Source organism: Lynx canadensis, chromosome B4, assembly GCF_007474595.2.
Source record: "Lynx canadensis isolate LIC74 chromosome B4, mLynCan4.pri.v2, whole genome shotgun sequence".
Classification (NCBI taxonomy): Eukaryota; Metazoa; Chordata; class Mammalia; order Carnivora; family Felidae; genus Lynx; species Lynx canadensis.
Genome location: NC_044309.1, coordinates 82,140,307 through 82,160,950, shown reverse-complemented (window position 1 = coordinate 82,160,950; position 20,644 = coordinate 82,140,307). Strand labels below are relative to the sequence as shown.

Here is a 20,644-nt window from a genome sequence, read left to right as displayed (position 1 = left end):
TGACTTAGCATTATGCCCCTGAGGTCTATCCATGTTGATATAAATGGTAAGATTTCCTTCTTTTAATGGCTGAATAATATTCCATAGTGTGTGTATACACACACATGCCATGCACATGTGCTACATTTTTTTATCCATTCATTCTTCAGTGGTCATATAGGTTGTTTTCTTGTCTTGGCTGTTCTCAGTAATGATGCAGGGACTATAAGGGTGCAGGTATCTTTTTTTTTTCACTTTTTTTTTTTTTTTAATTTTTTTTTTTTTTCAACGTTTATTTATTTTTGGGACAGAGAGAGACAGAGCATGAACGGGGGAGGGGCAGAGAGAGAGGGAGACACAGAATCGGAAACAGGCTCCAGGCTCTGGGCCATCAGCCCAGAGCCTGACGCGGGGCTCGAACTCACGGAGTGCGAGATCGTGACCTGGCTGAAGTCGGACGCTCAACCGACTGCGCCACCCAGGCGCCCTTTTTTTCACTTTTAAAATCATCTTTATTTTGGTTGCAAAGACACGCTTTACTTAATATTTTATTTGTTCCCATTTGGAGTCTCATAGCTTGCCATGTAAAACACTGACTTCACTATCAAACTGCTATATAAGAACATTGTTATAAAATACAAACTATAAACTAAGACAATCTTCTTTACAGTATTCAGATTAGTGCATCAAAAACAACATTGATTTAAAAAGGCAAGTGGTGGGGCACCTGGGTGGCTCAGTCGGTTAAGCGTCCGACTTCGGCTCAGGTCATGATCTCACGGTTCGTGAGTTCGAGCCCTGCGTCGGGCTCTGTGCTGACAGCTCAGAGCCTGGAGCCTGTTTCAGATTCTGTGTCTCCCTCTCTCTCTGCCCCTCCCCCATTCATGCTCTGTCTCTCTCTGTCTCAAAAATAAATAAACGTTAATAAAAAAAAAGGCAAGTGGTTAATTGGCAAACATCCACATTGTTTTCTAATGAAGGATGGTACAAAATGGTATGCAGGGTAAACATTAAATTTTAAGTGTTAGTGCTCAAAAACAATAATTCTGGGGGGGCACCTGGGTGGCTCGGTCGGTTAAGCATCCAACTTCGGCTCAGGTCATGATCTCACGGTTCGTGAGTTCGAGCCCCACGTCGGGCTCTGTGCTGACAGCTCAGAGCCTGGAGCCTGTTTCAGATTCTGTGTCTCCCTCTCTCTCTGCCCCTCCCCTGTTCATGCTCTGTCTCTCTCTGTCTCAAAAATAAATAAACGTTAAAAAAAATTAAAAAAAAAAACACAAAAATTCTGGGAAAGTTGCTCCCCAAAAGTAATTCTGACCCAAGGATACACATGTAGCCATAATTCTGAAGGATTTCAGGGAAGGTAATTAATTTTCCATTCTAATAGCTGTGAAAGTACACAGCAGAATAACAAGTTGGATCTCCAGATTTCTAACATAGTATGAACTGATTTTTCATACTCTTCTTCCAAATTACATTAAACATTTATAGTGACTACACATACCCCAGTAAACATCAGACTTAAACAGGCCCTATGCAAAAACAATTATCCTCAGTGTTTTACTAGGCAATCTACAGCAAATGCTTAGTGTATATACATCAGGAGGATGAGATATTCTAGGAAATTACTCACTGATTTCATTTAGACTGAACAAGGGTCTTAAGAGAAAACCAACAATAAAAGTTAAATAGATAATTTGTGCTGTTATGAACCAGAAAACGAAACAAAACACCACAAACAGGTGGGTTAACTTTAAGTTATTGAGAATATTTCCTCTGCTGGCCCATATCAAAATTAAATTTGAGATTTTTTATTGAAGTCACAAATCTGGGTGCATGTCACTCTGTGACAGAGACAGATGCACACAGAACACACACACACACACACACACACACACACACACACACACACACCTTTAAATTTACTGATTCCAAAAGCTAAGTCACCAGGGCAAATAAATTATAAATGAAAAGCATATACATTGTGGACAAAACCTCAGAGTTTCTAGATTGAAAAGCACGGAAGTTATGCCAGCAGTGATACCGAGAAAAACTTTCAGTATTAGAAAATATCAGATTGAATCCAAAAGAAACTTCCCCCTGCCAAATAAAAATAACAAAGTATGGGAGCCATCCTTTATGCAGTAGCTTTAAAATAATAATAGTAATAAACCATGATTAAAGGAAATTTCGTACATAATTTGAGAATGTAGTGCAACATTGTGCTCCTTTATAATTCAGCCTTTCATTCTCCATACGATGAGACCGAGAATTACAAATCAGATGACAATGATAAAAATGATGACGGGTTTTTCTGGATTTGTGCTGATATTCTGCTGCTCTTGACAGCTGCTGGTTTGCTTGCTGAACGTGCACCTCCGCGTTTTCCACGTTGGCTTCTATGCTATTACATCTCCTTGCTCGTGAATCATCATTCCCAAATCTTTAAATATTTCATTAATATCCATAATATCAGCTTCAAGTTGCCTAATAGAAGATTCTCTCTCATGAATAAGGCAGAGGTCATCCTCTGTAATATTTTCATTCTGCACCTGCACCTGAGGTTGAGCTTGCTTTCCCAGGATACAAGATTCCTTTCCTTTGAGCTGTCCTCAGGAAAACCACCAGGTACTCTAGAACTGGCTCTTACTCGAGCAACAAACTCTTTCTCTTTCTCAGCAGCTTCCCTCTGGACCTTTTGAAAGTTTGTCAGTGATGTCGTGAATTGAGCCACTAAGCGATCCTTCTGTATTTTCCTTTGATGCTGTTCGCTGGGGGTGGTGGGCAGGGATCCAAACTCTTTATTGTACTTACCAGTCTCTTTGGCAAGTTGGGTAGTATACTGCTGCTTCTGTTGCAACATTGTGTGATCTTCTGGATATTGGAAGAGATACACTGGGCCAGTAGGGCAGGGTCACCACCAGCACCCGGAGTGTAAGACATAGCTGATTTGCTTATTCACTAATTTCATCAGATGTCACCTAAGCAGTCACCTCCTCGGCTTCCTCCTCCTCCGCTGGCCCCAGGCACCCACCGGCTCCAGAGCCCCCAGCTAGATTCTCAGCTGATAGGTATCTTTTTGAGATAATCATTTGATTTCCTTTAGATATATACCCAGAAGTGAAATTGTTGGATCACATGGCAGTTCTGTTTTTAATTTTTTGAGGATCCTCCATTGCTGTTTTCCCTAGTGGTTGCACCAATTTATATTCTACCAACAGTATACAAGGGTTCCCTCTTCTCACCAACACTTATTACCTCTGTCTTTTTGATAATAACCATTCCAACAGGTGTAAGGTGATTGTGGTTTAGATTTGCATTTCCCTGGTGATTAGTGATCTTGAACATCTTTTCAGATACTTGTTGGCCATTTGTATGTCATCTTTGGAAAAATGTCTTTTCAGAGCTGCCCATTTTTTAATTGGATTTGTTCGGTTTTTTGTTTGGTTTGGTTTTTTTGCTATGGAGTTTTGTAAACGTTTTTTTTTTTTTTATATATTTTGATATTAACCCCTTATCAGGTATACGAATTTGCAAATACTTTTGCCATTCAGTAGTTTACCTTTTCATTTTGTTGGTTTCTTTTGCTTTGCAGGAGCTTTTAAGTTTGATGTAGATGATTATTTTTGCTTTTGTTGCCTTTGCTTTTGGGTGTCATATTCAAAAACAACGTTGCCAAGATCTATGTCAAGTTGCTTATCGCTTATATTTTTTTCTAGTTTTTATGATTTCAGGTCTTATATCTAAGTGTTTGATCCATTAAAATTTTTTTTTTTTTTTTTTTTTTTTTGAGAGCACGGGCAGGGGAGGGACAGAGAGGGAGAGAATCCCAAGCAGGCTCTGCAGTCAGCATAGAGCCTGATGCGGGCCTTGAACTCATGAACTGTGAAATCATGACAAATCAAGAGCCAACTGAGCCACACAGGTGCCCCGGAGAGAATCTTAAGCAGCCTCCACGCTCAGTGAGGATCCCAAAGTGGCGCTCAGTCCCATGACCGTGGAATCATGACCTGACCTGAAATCAAGAGTCAAGGGGCACCTGGATGACTCAGTAGGTTAAGCGTCCCACTCTCGATTTTGGCTCAGGTCACGATCTCACGGTTTGTGAGATTGAGCCCTACGTCGGGCTCTGTGCTGACAGTGTGGAACCTGCTTGGAATTCTCTCTCTCCCTCTCACTCTGCCCCTACAGAGGTGTATTTGCTATCTCTTCCTCAAAATAAATAAAAATAAACTTAAAAAAATCAGACACTCAACCGACTGAGCCATCCAGGCACCCTTAGGCCACTTTAAAGAAATACCTATATTAGTATCTTTCACTAACCAAAAGAATTACAAAGGGGATTTTTGCTTTTATGAAAAAGTGAAAAGCAAAAATCGTGTTCAGCTTTTGTTTTGCAGTGAGCCATTATAGGGGGAGCGGGCATCCCAAGCAGGGAGAACCAAGCTTCTTCCCTGGGAACTGTACTCAGCATCAAATGGCCATAGCTTTGAACTATAAGCGTCTGTGCATTATTTCAATTTATTTTGTGCATCTGTTTGCAAGATGTGCCCTCAAGGGTCAGAGAAGCCTAGAAGAGAGTATTTTTGGGGTCTGGGAATTCTCAAAGAATTTCTCCATATAAATTAATGGGAATTAATTTTTCACTTTACATTATTTCAGATTAGGAAAGGTTTCACAGGAATGTTCTACCTTCAGATAGCAGAGGAAACCTGTGTGTGTGGGTTTATTTCTGGGCTCTCTGTTGTGTTGACCTGTTTTTTATGCCAATACCTTACTGTTTTCGTTACTGTATCTTTACAATATACTTTGAGATCAAGGAGTATGGTGCCTCTAGCTTTGTTCTTCCTTCTCAAGATTGCTTTGGCTGTTCGGGGACTTTTGTGGTTCCATACAGATTTTAGGATTATTTCTGTGAAAGATGCCATTGGATTTTTGATAGGGATTGCACTGACTTTATATTGTTTTGGGTAGTGTGGACATTTTAACAATACTTCCAGTCCATGAACATAGAATGTCTTTTATCTATCTTTAGTTCCTTTCCTAAAGTGTTATAGTTTTCAGTGTACAGGTCTTTCACTTCCTTGGTTAAATTTATTTTTGGGTCTTTCACTCTTTGAAACCACTGTAAATGGGATTGTTTTAATGTACCTGATTAGAAATGCAACAGATTTTTGTATGCTGATTTTGTATCCTACAACTTTACTGAATTTTGAGTTCTAAGTTTTTTGGTGGTCTTTAAGGTTTCCTAAATAGAATGTCATGTCATCTGCAAATAGTGACAGAAGCTGGATTCCCTGTCCTTAAGGAAAAGAGCCACAGCTGGTTTGAGTATAATGTTTAATGTAAGATACAGTGGATTGGCAGAGTTGGTGCAAAACCAAGAGATTCAGTTCTCGTCAGTGAGTTAACAGCCTAGGCACCTGGGCAAAACATTGGCTCTGCTGGTCCGAGTCCTCCGAGTTCCTCTGCACAGCACCAGCTAGAGGTTCCAAGATTGATATCCACTACTTGAAGGCTTGGATAGGATCTAAGTGTTCTCATTCCCAAAGTGAGTGAAGAGACTGCCCTAGTCATCACAGCAGGTGTAATTTGCAGGACAGACTTGAGGAAAAGTGGGGACAGAACCGGCCCTGTGGGCCTGGGTTGCTGTACATTTACTACATGCAATAGTCCAAGAGACTCTTGACTTGCGTGTTTAGCCTGTCCACCTTCCCACCTATGTGTTTACCCTCCCTGACTGTTCATGGTGGGGAAGAAGGTGAGCATCCAATTAAAGAAAAAAAGGTCTTTCCAAAAGCTATATTTGGCATAAGCTGATGCCACTGCAGGTGCTGCCAGTGGCCAGGCACAGGTACAGAAGGCCCTGAGGAGTTGGGAGGGAAGGAGAAGAATGTGCAGGCAGAGCAGGAAATAGCCAGCTCAGGTCTCTGCCTGAGGCCATGCAGTAAAGGGTAACCTGTGGTCCTCCTCTTTGGTCAGGCAAAGGCCCTGGCATGGGCCTGGGAGGTGAGAGGGTGAGGGGCACAGGCTCTGCCCTTGGGCCCTAGCTGTAGGCTCATCACATTGAGGTGATGCAGCAAGAGGCAAGGCAAGGAGACAGTAGTCAGGCTGGTAATCCTTGGCTCCTAGGAACTGCCCTTGTCCTTGTCATCCATGAGGTCATACCTGTGGGAACACGCAGAGGAAGCTCAGGTAGAAAGGTGACCTGTGTCCTCTTATAAATGAAACATGACCCAAAGCGCTCCTATACTTCAGCGAATCAACAGTTCCCACCTCAGAATGCATTCTTTTCTCCCTTCCTATGATTGGGATTTCTCTTAAATATCCAGGCCCATTCCCCACCTATCCGATACTCACCATTGGGCTGCTCCCTGGGAAAGGTCTATCTCTGCAAGGTCCAGCTGCACCTGTGTGGATGATGGTAGGAGCAAGGTGTTATTTTGACATCTCCAAAGACCACATCCCATCATCACATATTCCTGGTCCAAACCAGTGCAGTGTGGCGGTCTGGTACTATGCAGACCACCTGTATAGTACTGTCACCTTCAGTGCTTCCTTCCTAAGTCCCTGAGGGGCTATAGCCTCATTACCAGCAGCTTCTAAGTCTTACCTTTGCCTTGCTTGTCCTCACCCTCTTACCTTCCCCAGCAGCTCACGCTCTCTTGACATGAAGGAGGAATTAGACTTCACAGAGACATCCAGCTTTCGCCGCAAGGCCTCATCCAGGGGCAGTTCCCACTCAAACCTGGGGAGGGACTGGGTCTTAGGGGCAGGGGTTCCTTCCCAAGCCTGCCATCTCCCCCTGAATGCCTGACTGACCGCTCACTGAATTCGGGATTTAGGGTCCTCTTCTTCTGTGAGGTCTTCCTCTTGGTGCCCCGGTTCTTGTCTGGCAGTAGCAACAGTGACACGTAGGGGTCCGGGGGATCCCGTCCATTTTGTCGAAGGGCCCTGCAACAGGGAGATGAAGGTAGAAGGCAGTCCAAGGTGGGGGGAGGGAGGGTGAGAACCCGGAGCATAGGGTCTCACCGGCAACTGTGCACGATGCTGACCAGCTTCCGTTCTTCACTGTAATACCAGACCGTCAGTTTCACCTGGCCCAGGGGCCCTGCTGGAGCCTCAACGGGACTATGGAGAGATGGAGATAGTGCTGGAAGAAGGTAGTACTTCGGGAGACTGTGGATTACCCTTTGTATTCCTGACTGCACCCCATCTATCTGTCCAAAGCCCTTACCTGTCACCATGTGTTAAGCGCTGCCGGAGCTCTGGGGCTGAGGAAGTGATATGAGGCAGCCCCCCCCAGAGCTCTGGTTCTTCACTCAGAGATGAGGAGCTGTGGCTGTAGCTGTGGCTGTGCGCTTCCACTCCTGAGTGCTGGGACACCAGGATCTAGGTAGGCAAGAAGGCCGTGAGCAGGGCAGACTCGAGCTCAACTCCCTTGCTATGAGGGCGTGGCCCTTGGTTTCCATCCTCCCTTGGCCCGTCATCTCCTGGCACTCACCCCCAGCTGTGCTCTCAGCAGCACCTGCCCTTGTCCGTTGTTAAGTGTAAACCAACGGTCCAAGCAGAGCTGGTCAGTCACAAGTAGCTCCGAGAGGGGCAGGGAAAGTGAGCCCAGTGCACCAGTCCCCTCGCCCCGAACCTGTGGAGTCAAGAGGTCAATGATTTAACCCTGGTGTTCTAGTTCCAAACGCTTGGACACTTGGGTGGTTTCGGAGAGAGACTCCCCTTTGTGACAGAGAAGCCATGTTGCTGGTCCCGCTTCCCTTCCTTTCCTAACCAGAGTGGACCATGCTATCTGTACCTCCCGGGCATTCACAAATTATGCCCAAGGGCTATAATAGCTGCATAAGTGGAGAAAAAGAACAGTAAAAATGGAATTAAATGTTTCCTGCCCTTCCAACCCCATTTCCTTATTCCTAAGTAACTACCTGTAAACCCTTTCTGTTTTCTTAGTTCTAGCATAATTTTAGCTAATATGCCTATATATCACTTTATTGTGATTTGTCAGCTTTGGTGTCTACTGACCTGCAATGCAAGGTCAAGAATTGAGCTCATTTGCATCTCTTCTCTATCTTTGCTTGTGTTGTTGATAGTTCCATTAAGTTCTATTGGTTTTTGTTCGTATAACTCTCTACTTATTGTTTTATCAACTTTAGAAAGTATCTGACTCTTCACACTTCAGAAGGGGAAGGGCACCCCTATATTACCTCCCTCTCCCCACTCCCATACCTCTTTACTTTTGCTCACCCTTCACTCTTCATGCCATTGAAGTTGCTCCAATAATCAGTGACCTCATTTTCAAAGTCAATCAATAGTTTTTAGTCATCTAATTTTTTATTATATTTATTTTAATTTATTTTGAGAGAGAGAGAGTGCGGGAATGCACACAAGCACGTGAGTTGGTGGGGCAGGGGGTGCAGAGGAAGAGAGAATCCCACGCAGGCTCTGTGCTGTCAGTATAGAGCCTGATGTGGGGCTCGAACCCATAAAACATGATATCATGACCTGAGCGGAAACCAAGACTGAGCCACCCAGGTGCCCCTAATTTTGTTTTTTAGTAACATTTGGCTACTTCTTATCTTTTCATACATTCTTCTTTTGATTTCCTTAACCCTTTCTTTCCTGGTGAGCACCCCACTGCCCTGGCCACACTGCAGGCCCTTTGAAGGGCGCTTCTTCCTCTGCCTGCCCTTTCACTGCTGCCATGCTCAATGTGTCCATCCTTGGTCTTCTTTTCACCCTACATCCCTAAGAATGCTCCTCATACCCACGGCTACAGTTGCTACACGGTGCTTATTCATGATGTTCAAACAAGAGGGAGAGGGAGGAACACCATAGTGGGCCATAGATGTGCCTTCTGGATGGCTCTTTCCCCTTGCATGGTCTCAGAGATCTCAAATTCAAAAACTTCTGCTTTGGTGGTGCCCGGGTGACTCAGTCAGTTAAGCGTCAGACTCTTGATTTAGGCTCAGGTCATGATCTCAGGGTTTGTGGGATCAAACCCCCTGTTGGGCTCTGCACTGACAGCATGGAGCCTGCTTGGTATTCTCTTCTCTCCCTCTCTCTCTGTCCCCTGCCCCCCCCCACTCTCTCTCAAAAATAAATAAACATTTTCAAAAAACTCTTAAACTCCTGCTTTGGGCGTTCCCTGTGTTGGCAATGGCACCCTTCTCTGTCCAGCTACCCCATGCTAAGAACCCAGGAGTTAGCATCTCGACTGTTCCTTGTTCCATCTCCCCCCATGTCAAATTAACCACCACCAAATACCATCCAAGCTTGGTCATTTCTTGTTTATTATTCTAATAGACTGTTAACTGATTTCCCTGCCTCCAGCATCATCTTCCTTTAGTCCATTCTTTATCCTGCTATCAGCATGATCTCTGTAAAGTGCAAATCTGTGTGTGTCACCCCTCACTCACTCACTCATTTATTTATATGTTTAATTTTGATAGAGTGCACGAGTGGGGCAGGGGCAGAGAGCGAGGGGGACAGAGGATCTGAAGTGGGCTCTGAGCTGTCAGCAGCAAGCCCGATGTGGGGCTGGAACTCACAAACCATTGTGAGATAATGACCTGAGCCGAAGTTAGATGCTCAGCCATCCAGGCTGCCCCACCCCTCCCCTCCCCTCCCTCCCTCAACTGTTTCCCTGTGCCTTTAGATAAATCCAGATTCTTAGCATAATATTCAAGAGCCCCTGTGATCTTGCTTCTGTCTGCCTCTCTGATCTATAATTTGCCTTCTTTCTGCTCTTTCTCTTCTCAGCCTGAAGACTTTTCCTTCTCTTCTTGGTCGGAGTTTGTTTGCCCTTAAGCTCAGAGGTCGTCTAAGGATGCCTCTCTTATTGCCTTTACCTTTTCCCCTAGTCTGACATGAAAGCCCTCCTTTTTTCCCCACAGTGCCTTTTCGTCAGCAGTTGTCAGTCTGGAAGTTTTCCGTGGTTATTTTTCTTCCAAAAGAGAGCGTGAGCTCCATAAAGATAAGAACTAGATCTTTTATCTCTGAACGCCCTGCGCCTGGTTCAGTGCCCAGCCCGTGATGGCAGAACGTTCACAGAATGAATTTATAGTACCTGCAACTCCAGGCTCTCAGTGTTTGGTTTCCTGATGAGAAAGGAGGCACTCTCATCCCAGACAGGGGCTGAAGTTTGGGAAATAGTCTGGTGGAGATGAAGGGTTACGGTCAGTGGTTGGAACTCTCTCCTCTGCATCTCTCATCCCTCCCAGACAGCCCTGTGGCATTTTCTAATACCTTCGTCTTGTGAGAAGTATCTCCCACAGTGAGAGTAGCGTAAGGACTGGGAGGCTTGGTACCTTTTCGGAGCTAAGAGACAGAATATTGTGTTAAATACGGTCTTAAATTTAGATTCGTTAGGCAGATCCCCTGCTCCCCTCACAAATTCCATCCACAGCCAGTGACCAGGTCCCCATTATTACTTGACAGCCACCACCCTCCTGGCCTCAAACAGACCATTCTTCCCATCCCAGCGCCACCCTGGGAAAGAGGAATTTGGAATTTACTATTCCAAATACACCAGGGGCATCCAAACCTGAGGGAGGTGGAGCAAGGGCCAGGGAGCTATGGGGCGGGGGAGCAGATCTCACCGGCAGGTCCTCCGCCCGCTCCAGATAAACGGACAGCAGGGCTGCTGCCAGTTCTGCACTCTTCTGCGTCTGGATCAGACTGTTCACCTGCAGCACCTGTGGGAAGACACACTCGGCTTGGGGAGTGATGACTGACATACTGGGGCCTGGCATACACCTCGGAAGCTGACACAAGAGTTCGCCTTGACCCATCTGGAGTCCATTCCCTACCTCCTCTAACTCCGCAGCAGTGGGCCGGGGGGTCAGACGCTCCAGACGCAAGTGCAGGCGGCCAGATGGCACGTCCTCCAGAGTCAGCCACTGAGGAAGTAGGCAGGGTTAAGGCTTGAGGATGTGGGGACAGAGGGACTAGAAGAGTGAGACATGGGTCAAGATCAGGAAGGATTATTGATTCTAATTTCTTGCTCACCTCATCAAGGAAGCCAGTGTTTAGGACTGCAGTGAGACTCACTTTACTCCTGTAGAGGAGAAAGATTTAAACAAGAGGCCAACGGTCAGAGCCATGACTCTGTCTCCCCAGAGCCAGACTTCCGTGGCCTACAGAGGCCCAGCCTGTCTTCGCCGTCAGACTCCCATCCTCTCACCTGCCCAGAAAGTCATCCTTGTCCAGGTCCTTGTCAAAAACTTCAATGTCTAGCTCTTGGCCTGGAATTGATGTGACAATCACCTAGTGGGAGAGAATAGTGCAAAGGGGATTCTTTCCTTTCTTCTCCCAAATGACTAGGAACCTCCCCCTCAATCACCTGAACCCCGGAGGCTTTCTGATCCTGGGGCTCTCTCAGAGCTAGAGGGAAGAAGGGGAAGGGACTCAGAGGAGTCCCAGCTGCTCAATTCTGACCTCAAAAACCTCATTCCAGCGGGGATTGAGATCTTCCCGAACAACACGGCTCCGGAAGCTTCGTCCTGCCAGCTTTAGTTTCACATAGGGGTCTGACTTGCCCTTTACCAATCCCCCCAAGAAACGGTCTTTGGCAATCAGGTCCTGGGCCTCTAATACATGGATCCGAAGCACATTCTGCAAAAGGGACAGACAGAGGCACCAGATGGCTGTGAGAGATAAACCTGACAAAACCAGCCCTGAAAAACAGGCTTTGCACACTTAGGCAACCAACCCTAGTCCTTTCTAGATATAGACTCACCTCAGTCCCGAAGTGACTATCAGGAGTAGTATGACAAGGTCGAGGTGGGGCATCCACACTGCTGCCTGCCTGGGAGCTCTCACTGTCCGGGTCCCAAGCACCAGGTGTTCCAGGCACGGTGGGAAAGTGCACTTCTGATGAATCCAAGTACAAGATCTGGGAAGGGTAGTGTAGTTGTCAAATCAAAGAAGTGCAGCTGACCACCTGCAAGCAAGGTATGTGGGGGTGGGGGGGCAGAGCAGAGGCTCTGACCGAGAAAACAGGTTTCTGCTTTGGCTGGGCTCATCTCTAGAAGGTTCCCTCCACACTCTTCCTACTCACACACTATTTCTTCCCCAGTTAGGTCAACAAACACTTTGGTGTGCCTGATAGGTGCTTCCACACATATTAGAGGATTCCCTTTCCTTACTCTTAATACCAAGGAATCTACAAGGCCCTTCACCACCCTCAGTGCTTCCTCTGTCTCCATACCCTCATAACCAATTTCATGTAGAGCCTGGAGTTTGGGCCAGAGCTGCTGAGCTGGAACCACTGGTCCAAGGTGAGTTCAGGGGCAGTCAGCAGGCGACCCAGAGGCAGGGTCAGTGCCCCTAAAGTCAAGGCCCTGGAGTCATCCTTCACCTAGAGGCACAGGAAGAGGGGATGTAGTGAAAAGATTAGGAAAAAGACCTATTGGGGAAATTGTAACCTGCCACCAGCTTCATTTGCTCTGTGCCAATCACCTTTTGTCCCACTCTAGCCAACTTTTCTTAACAGTCCACCTACTCCATCGTTCCTTCTGCCTTTGCTCATCCTGTTCCCGTTATCTAAAAAGTTCTCATTCTCCTCCCCCTACCTATTTTTTAAAAATTTTTGTTACTTTTTTTTAGTTTACTCTATTTACTTATTTTCCCTCCCCTGCCTATTTAAATCCTGTTAATCACTCAGGGCCCACTTAAAATTCTTCACAAAATCTCTCTAGTTGCTCAAGCCTCCGTACCTTTCTTTGGCTATCCTTAGCCCTACATTATGGGTACTTTATTCCCATTAGTTAATATTTAATAATTTCTGGATGGTTTTATACATGTGTGTCTTGTCTGTGTCTTGTCTCAAGCCTCTGTACCTTTCTTTGGCTATCCTTAGCCCTACATTATGGGTACTTTATTCCCATTAGTTAATATTTAATAATTTCTGGATGGTTTTATACATGTGTGTCTTGTCTGTGAAACTAGCCAGTAAATTTCATGAAGGCAGATACTGTTTCATCTTTTTTTCTGTGACCTTTAAGCTTCTAGATGTCTACATGGCTTCTCTGGCATGTTTAATTGTGATGTTTAACAGACATTCTTGCAGTTTAAGATGACACTTTTAAAATAAAATTCTCTCCTGGGGCACCTGGGTGACTCAGTCAGCTAAGCAACCAACTCTTGATTTCAGCTAAGGTCATGATATCACAGTCTGTGCGACGGAGCCCCAAGTCGGGCTCTGTGCTGACAGTGTGGAGCCTGCTTCGGATTCTCTCTCTCTGTCCCTTTCCAGCTCATGTAAGAGTACACACTCTCTTGCAAAATAAACATTAAAAAAATAAAATAAAATTCTAATCATGACTTGAGCCCTGCCACTTGATGGGAGAATCAACAGAACCTGTAAGATTTTTTTTTTTTTTTTTTTTAAAGTAGGCTTCACACCCAGTCAGAACTCACAAGCCTGAGATCAAGACCTGAGTTGAGATCAAGAGCTGGATGCTTAACTGACTGAGCCAACCAGGTGCCCTAGAACCTGTAGAATCTTATTTGGAATTGACATTCTCTATTGTAATTTTGCTTCTGTTTATTTTCACATTTTCTTTTTTCACTGAAAAGGAAAGATGATGCTTAGTTTTAAATGTTAGAAGTGTACAAGTTGTTTTGTTACAATGAAACTAAATAAGGAAAAATATAATAAAAGGCTAAGTACTCAATATGTTCTTTTTTTAAAAATAATTTCACTGAGGCATAACTTGCCATAAAATCACTCATTTTAAGTATACAATTCTCAGTTATAAAGAATGATTCTAGAGAGATAGTTGGGGAAGAATGGAGTGCTTCAAGGAGGTGGAGAGTCTATGTAGATGGACTGAAATAGTGATCAAAAGGCAGATGGAAGAAGGGGATACAGACCTGGGAAGGCAGAATAGGGTATTCAGAAGGAGCTCAGTGGGGTGATCGTCTCACCTGCACATCAAGCTCCTGGCTTCGAGGGTCTTGCAGGAAAAACCGGAAGGCCTCTTCCCACACTGGGCAGTTGTTGCTGTAGACAGCCTGGAGACGCACAGGATGGGATTAAGGTTACGTGCTGCAGTACCCATTCCTGTTTCTCCAGAAAACCTTTGCCTTTACAGGCAGCCTAAAGGGGAGACTTCATCTCAAGAACAATCCTCCCCTACCCCACCAGGCACGCGCGCGCGCACACACACACACGCCATCTCCCACAATGATATCCTGGCCCTCACCTTGCTCTCCTGGGTCATATCCTGAATTGAAAGTTGTACCATGGGATTGGGTTCCTTGTTCCCCTTCTTTAGCTGTGGGGGAAGAATTAGAAAGTCACCATCTTGGTGTTTTTGGTTTTGTCTCCGTGAGTGAAGTTGGGCTCTCATCAGAATCTTTTCCCTGAGGTGGCTCTGATCCCCTCCTTGGAACCCTTGTGTTACATGCTGCTGCTTCTGAAGCCCAGTTGGCAAGGGGCAAGACAGGGTATGGGAATGCTGCATCCAGGGTTTCCTGTTCAGCTGCCCTCAGAAGCCACACTCACAGGAAGATCCTGGGCCCGGTCCAGATAGACAACTAAGATGGCAGCTGATGGTGGCTCTGGTCGGGAGGAGACTCCTCGATTCCACTGCAGAACCTAGAGGGAAGGGGTCGGTAGTCAGACCCTTGCCCTCCAGTTCCCCATATTTCCAGTCATCTGTTTCTCCCCTGCCAGCTTCCTGTTTGCCAGGTTGGTTACCTGCTCCAGTTTTTCTGCAGATGGCAAAAGTGACAGCCATTCTAGCCTTAAGTGAACTTGGCCTTGCCCACCTTGTAGAGGAAACCACTGGAGGGATAGAAGAAAGTGACGTATAACAGAGATCAGATATTTACCCAACCTCTTCTCTACCAGTGTAGCAACTATTGTCAACCCAATGGGTGAGACCACCCTCCCTCTTCCTCTTGTCTCAACTTACATTATCCAGCACTCCAGCCTGCAATACCTTCCCTACATCCAGCTTCATCCTAGAGGGGGTGGGGAGGGGACAGTGAGAGGGGGAAAAAGGAGAATGTGTTGTAGTTAATAGCATGTCACTGGCCCTCCACTCACCCACCCAGAAATAAATGGCAAATCTCAGACTCCCTTCTTGTACTCAGCAGATATGTGTGTGTGTGTGTGTGTGAGAGAGAGAGAGAGAGAGAGAGAGAGAGAAGGCAGGAAGAGGGTGTTAAGAAGGAAAATGATACACAATTCCCAGGCCTGGAAAAAGATTATAATTGCTTCTGCAACCGTGGTAGCACTGGGGCTTTAGAATCCTAACACAGGCAGAGTCTTACCTGCCCAGAAAGTCATCTTTGTCTGGATCCTTATCAAACACCTCCACCTCAATCTCCTGCCCTGGGACCTCATGGACCATCACCTGAAGAACATTACAGCGTTAAGGGTCTCATGGGCTACACTGTGAGGATCATCCAATCAGGATCTTCTCTCACAGCCTCCCAGGGCCTCCCCCATTTGACACAATTCCCACTCCTCAGCTGTCCCACCTCGTAAGTCTCTCCCCACTGGGGATTGAGGTCCTCATTGATGACCCGACTGCAGAATGTCTGGGTGCCCACTCGCACAAGTGCATAGGGGTCTGACTTGCCCTCGATCAGGCCCTTCACGTATTTGTCCTTGGAGCCCAGACCTCGGGCAGCCAGCAGGTGAATCCGAATAATGCCCTGGGCATAGGAATCAGATGGTAAGAAACTAAGGACCCAGCATGAGGTTCCTGAAAGAAGGATCTATCTGATGTTGGAGAGGCCATACCCTGGGAAGAGGGGAACGCAACTGCGCCACATCCTGAAGGTCAGGCACAAGGGGCACCAATAATCGGTTGGGCAACACAAGGAAGGCAGCAATGGAATCCATGATCATGGTGTCAGAGAGGGAGCTGGATGGGGGGGTAGAAAAGGAGCTGAACGTGGCCCCAAATTCCAATATCCACCCCCCAACCCCAGCTTTCTTTTCCACAACTGAGAGTGACCTAACACTAGAGGGACATCCTTTCTTCAAAATCCGTTTTTGCTACTCTTCCACCCTAATTCCCCACCTACTGCTCTGTCTCTTCACTGCTGTCCCAGCTCTTCTTTTTCTTTTTCCTCTTGCTGAGCTCTCTGCAGCCCTCTTCCTTCTCTATCCACAAGCATGCTCCCCCACAGGAGAAAAATAACAGCATGGAACTTTTCAGGGGTATCTGTTTTCTCTCTCCAGCTAGGATGATCAAGGCTCCTGGACGATATCAGCTGTATCTTTTACTGCTTGGTATCCCAAAAACCCCCAGCCCAGGGCTGGAACACTTAGGTGCTCAATAAATCCTTGATACCTGAGTCCTGGGATATCCAGCAGGTTGGTCATCCCTGTCCAGTTGATATCTAGGGTCTGGAAGGAAAGAGCAGGGAGATCAGCACAGAGCACAAGCCGGTATGGCCACACCCATCCAACAGTTGCCAGACCCCTCAGCCTTCCCTCCCGGATACCCCAGAGCTGGCCACTCTCTCCCTCCCAATCCTCTCTGTTTTCCCTGCTTCCCCATTCAGCTCAGTGTTTTCCCTTACCGGGCGTCGGATAAAGAACATCGACACAGCCCCCACAATAGGAAGGTTCCCGATGAGCGGCTCAAGAATCACCCGCAAGACACCATGTAGCTGGGGCAAAAAAAGAAGATCAGAGCATTTCTCTACAAAAGGACTTCTTTCCCTCCCAAACTTCCCCAGCTTTGGTTTTTCCAACTTTCCACTTCCCCACATCCGATGAAATTTAGGGCAAAGTCTCCCTATTATGGGTGCCCCTGACACATGCCCCACCTGCATGCCTTTGACGCCTGCTTTGCAGAAATATTTCTTCACTTCCACATCAATCTGCACATCACCTACATAGCTAGGGGTTGATAAGGAAGAGAACGAAGAGGGTTAGTACTAGGCTGAAATGGGGGGAGGGGAGTGAAGCAGAGTGATCAGGATCCTGCTGAAGGGGAAGCAAGAAGAGTGAGTGGTGTTACCTGATGTTCAAATCCAAGAGGATCTGTTCTTTGCTCTGGCCAGGGTGAACCTTGACTCCTAGGATGCGCAATGGCTGCAGAGAGATGAATTCTTGAGAGAGAGAAGAGGGAAACGGAGGAGTATCTTCTGGGCCACCCACCTTCCCTGGCTCATCTCCTCCATCCAGTTATTTTCCTTCCTACACACATACCTTTTCACCCAGTTCCACTCGTGTAAATGTAAATGTTTGCAGATGGGGGTTAGAGCCTCGAACAGCCGGGGCCACAGTTTCAGTCAGAAGCTTCTCCATGTACTGGCCCAGGAAAGGCCAGACCTGGGCCACAATCTGGAAGGAGAGGGAACCCGTCACAGCAGAGCCCAATCTTCCTTCTAAAGGCAAGTTCCTTCGGAATCCTCCTCGCAGAGAGCACTGGGGCCAGACCTGACGAGTGGCAGGGTCTGGCAAGAGAAACGAACCCCATTCCTTCCTCATGAAAAATAAAAATCAAGACCATCATGCTCACCTTGTTTAGCCACTCAGCCTTTTCCACATCTGGGAAGCTGACCTAGAGGTGGGGAAGGGAGAGGTAGGGATGAGCACAGCCTCCACCTGTGGTTTCCTACTAAGATGCTGGGTGGTGTGCCCACAGAGGAAAGGAAACCAAAGTGTGACAGGGCCTCCTCACAACCAGGGGTTGGCCGGGAGGTGCTAGGATGTTCAGAGGATTCACCCCTCCACGGGGTTTCCGGGCTCCGAGGTCTCTCTGACAAGGGGCGCTGACGGGATGTGGGCCACACAAAGTTGCTCTGTGGATAGCTGGGGATGTGAAATGAAGACAGCTGCTGGAGCAGAGAGGGAGGGAGGAGAAGGGCAACATTCTTTCTGGAGGGGGAGGTCCTGACAAATCAGAGTTTAAGGAGGAAACCCTGGGATTAGAGAAGTCTTGGTTCCGTTTTGCAGCCTTCCCACTTCACCCTGGACTGGGGCTTCTTCTACACCAAGAAGGTGAAGAGGGAAGCGGCTCTTTGAGGGGCCAGAAGTGCTGGCCGTTTTTGTTTTTTTCTTCATCTTCTTTATTTCGTTATAGTGTGCCTTTTATGGGAAAGAAGGACACCTGTGGTTTGTATTGGCGGAGGAGGAGGGACAGTCGCCTCAGGAAGAAGACTGCTTTTCCATGATGAGGAGTAGGAGGAATAGCCAGTTGCTGCCTGGGCTACAAGTCCCCTGGGACCATTTCTCCCCCTTTCCCCTCTCCAGCCCTGGGCCTGCGCAGCATGGCTGTATCTGTCTAGTGTCAACTTTGATTCCGCTCTTCTGCCATTCTCCCCGGTAGAACCGCACCTCCGCTGGGAGGGGCAGGAAGGCGGGGGCAGGGAGGGGCCGCGTAACGGGCTCTGCCCCGGCGAGGGCTGAGAGCAGGCAGGGGGGTGAGGGGGCGCAGAAATAGGGCCCGGGTCCCAACCGAGCAAGCGCAGCGCGCAGTCCGGAAAAGGGTGGGGCCGGCCAGGGGCGGTGAAGTGTGGGCAGCGGGCACTGCAGCAGTCAGTCGGACTACCCTCCCCCCTCCCCCGCACCCCCGCCCTGAGTCCCGCAGCCGCCGCCGCTGCGCTGCGGCCCAGCTGCCTGGGGCTGCAAGGCGAGGGTCGGGGGTCTGTCCGGGTGCCGTGGCTCCCCCGAGCAGTGCTCCCGGGGTCGAGTCCCGGCGGGTACCCGGAGATAAGAGCGGGAAAAGGGAGAACATTATGGCCTTAAATAGGCAAAAAAAAAAAAAAAAAAAAAAAAAAAAAAAAAAAAAAAAAAAAAAAAAAAAAAAAAAAAAAAAAAAAGAAAAAAGTCTCAAGGAAGACTGGAGTGACGAGGGAACCCTCTGAGCCGCAGCGGGGATGTCCGGGAGCAGCAAGGCGCGAGTGGCACCAGAAGCGAGGAACGCTCAAGCGTCTTGGCTAGGAGGGAAAGCCACGGCTGCGACAGGCTCCCCAGATGTTATAACTGCTCCTGCCCAAGCGCAGAGGAAGAAGTCCTGATTCTGTGGAAGGATCAGGATCTGGGCACGCGGAAAGGAGGGGGAAAGGGGGAAGAGTGGCTACCGGGTCCCAAGAGTGGCGTGTCCTAGCAGGCAGCCGGCTAGCGGGGCGAGAGGGGAGTCTCCCTCCCATGGTCCCAGGGTGGGGAGCTGACTTTAGGGACAGGGAGGGAGAGCCCTAGAGCCGAGGGGCTATGAGGGGGGCTATGCAGCACTGAGGGTGCTCGCTCACCCAGGCAGGTAGCTCTCGATGGCTCATATAAAGTGTTTTCGCCGTGAGCCGCTCCTCATCGTCCAGCAGCTGCCGCGCTGCCCGAAGGCTCCGTTCTTTCTCGTCGCGGACCCGGCGCCAGCCCAGGTAGAGGGCGAGGCCGAAGAGCACGAAACCCACGCTGAGTCCCACTGCCCCAGCCAGGTACACCGGCACGAGCACAAGCAGCCGCCGCCCGAATGAAGTCAGCAGCGCTAGGGCCTCACCCGCCGCGCCTGGGCCGGCAGGTTGGTTCCCAGAACTCAGGTCCCGCTTTGTGTGAGCAGCGGGGGGCTGGTCAGGGGGGTCGGAGGGAGCAGAGGGCTGATCCGCGGGGCTGGGGCTGGAGCCGTCTCCAGGAGAGCGCTCCATGTTGCCACCTCTGGGAGGACCCGCCCGACCCAGAGACTAGGAGAAGGTTGCTTAGCCTAGCGACCAGCTGCCCCCAACAAACCGTAACCCCTAGGCTGGGGGAGGGGAATTTAAGCCACGCCCCTTCTTTCTGAGGGCTCGGGTTGGCCGGCGCTGCATAGACCAAGGCGGAGTCAAAAGAAACCCTGCCCCTCTTCCGCCGGGAGGCGCTAGGGTTCGGGAGAGGCAGGACCTCCCTGATTAGATCGAGTGTCAAGATGGGCAGCCTGGGATGGCGGGAAAAGGAGGAAAGAGGCTAAAAGAGCGGCACTTGATTGGTCAGAAAGAGGAGGCGTGGTGTACCATTTAAAGAGATGAGGCCCTGGCGCTCCCCCACGTGGAATGGGAGTGCCTGTGGTATGACATCATGCGGAGCCGCACCGCCAATTACTCCGTTTTAGAGGGACTTGGGGTTGAGGGGTTGTGGAGGATGAGGATTTACTTCCACTCCATTCGGACGGGTTGGCAGGATTTGTCTGGAATTCCTACATGTTCGTTTGTCAGCTTTCCCTAGTTTTTATATTCTAAGCACGTTTCTTATTCTTCGGGGTTTCCGTGGCTGTCCTTACAAAACACCCCATGTGGAATGAAAGGTTCTGTCTATGCGGTCTTCAGCCCTCTACTTTGTGCAGTGTAACGACAGACGCTACAGAAAAACTGGAGAATACGAGAATTAGAGTTAGGATTCTCCAGCCTTCAGGGAAGAGAGAGAGAGACAGAGAGAAAACGGTGTGAATAGGAAGTGAGGCTTTATTTCTTATTAGTAATCTCCAAGATTTAGTTAGTTATCTTTATCATAGAGGGCAAATTAAACTGGCTCCCAAACGGTGGGGGCAGGAGTGGGGAGGGGAGATGCCTCGGCTGCAGTGGAATTGGTTACATTTCCCATGATTTCCCTGATCCTGAGGAACTGAAATGAAGAGTAATGAGACAATTCTGTTTCTTATTTGCCTGAGTTGGAAGGAAAGTTCGGAATACAGTAACATGTAGAACTAATGCAATT

General features: G+C 48.0%; 1 protein-coding gene, 1 long non-coding RNA gene and 1 pseudogene across 2 annotated transcripts; all 3 read right to left on the bottom strand.

Annotated features, from left to right (window-relative positions):
• Nucleotides 1-2,216: 2,216 nt before the first annotated feature.
• LOC115519132 lies at nt 2,217-3,271 on the bottom strand (annotated as a pseudogene).
• A 2,031-nt stretch (nt 3,272-5,302) lies between these two features.
• On the bottom strand, nt 5,303-19,689 carry ESYT1 (extended synaptotagmin 1). The gene is made up of 31 exons (XM_030322894.2): nt 19,213-19,689; nt 17,481-17,522; nt 17,168-17,302; nt 16,977-17,050; nt 16,783-16,855; nt 16,534-16,623; nt 16,302-16,357; nt 15,746-15,869; nt 15,481-15,657; nt 15,271-15,353; nt 14,910-14,958; nt 14,693-14,779; nt 14,498-14,590; nt 14,196-14,267; nt 13,918-14,004; nt 12,197-12,346; nt 11,726-11,881; nt 11,425-11,601; nt 11,171-11,253; nt 10,996-11,044; nt 10,797-10,886; nt 10,587-10,682; nt 10,234-10,305; nt 10,055-10,141; nt 7,484-7,624; nt 7,217-7,371; nt 7,012-7,110; nt 6,802-6,933; nt 6,622-6,727; nt 6,340-6,389; nt 5,303-6,147 (listed from the first exon to the last, which is right to left on the bottom strand). Exons 1-31 carry the CDS (start codon nt 19,600-19,602, stop codon nt 6,108-6,110), a joined length of 3,315 nt encoding a protein of 1,104 aa, XP_030178754.1. The 5' UTR covers nt 19,603-19,689; the 3' UTR covers nt 5,303-6,107.
• LOC115519137 lies at nt 12,585-13,138 on the bottom strand. Its single transcript, XR_003970405.1, has 2 exons — nt 12,828-13,138; nt 12,585-12,704 (listed from the first exon to the last, which is right to left on the bottom strand). It is a non-coding gene; the product is annotated as an uncharacterized LOC115519137 (long non-coding RNA).
• Nucleotides 19,690-20,644: the final 955 nt, after the last annotated feature.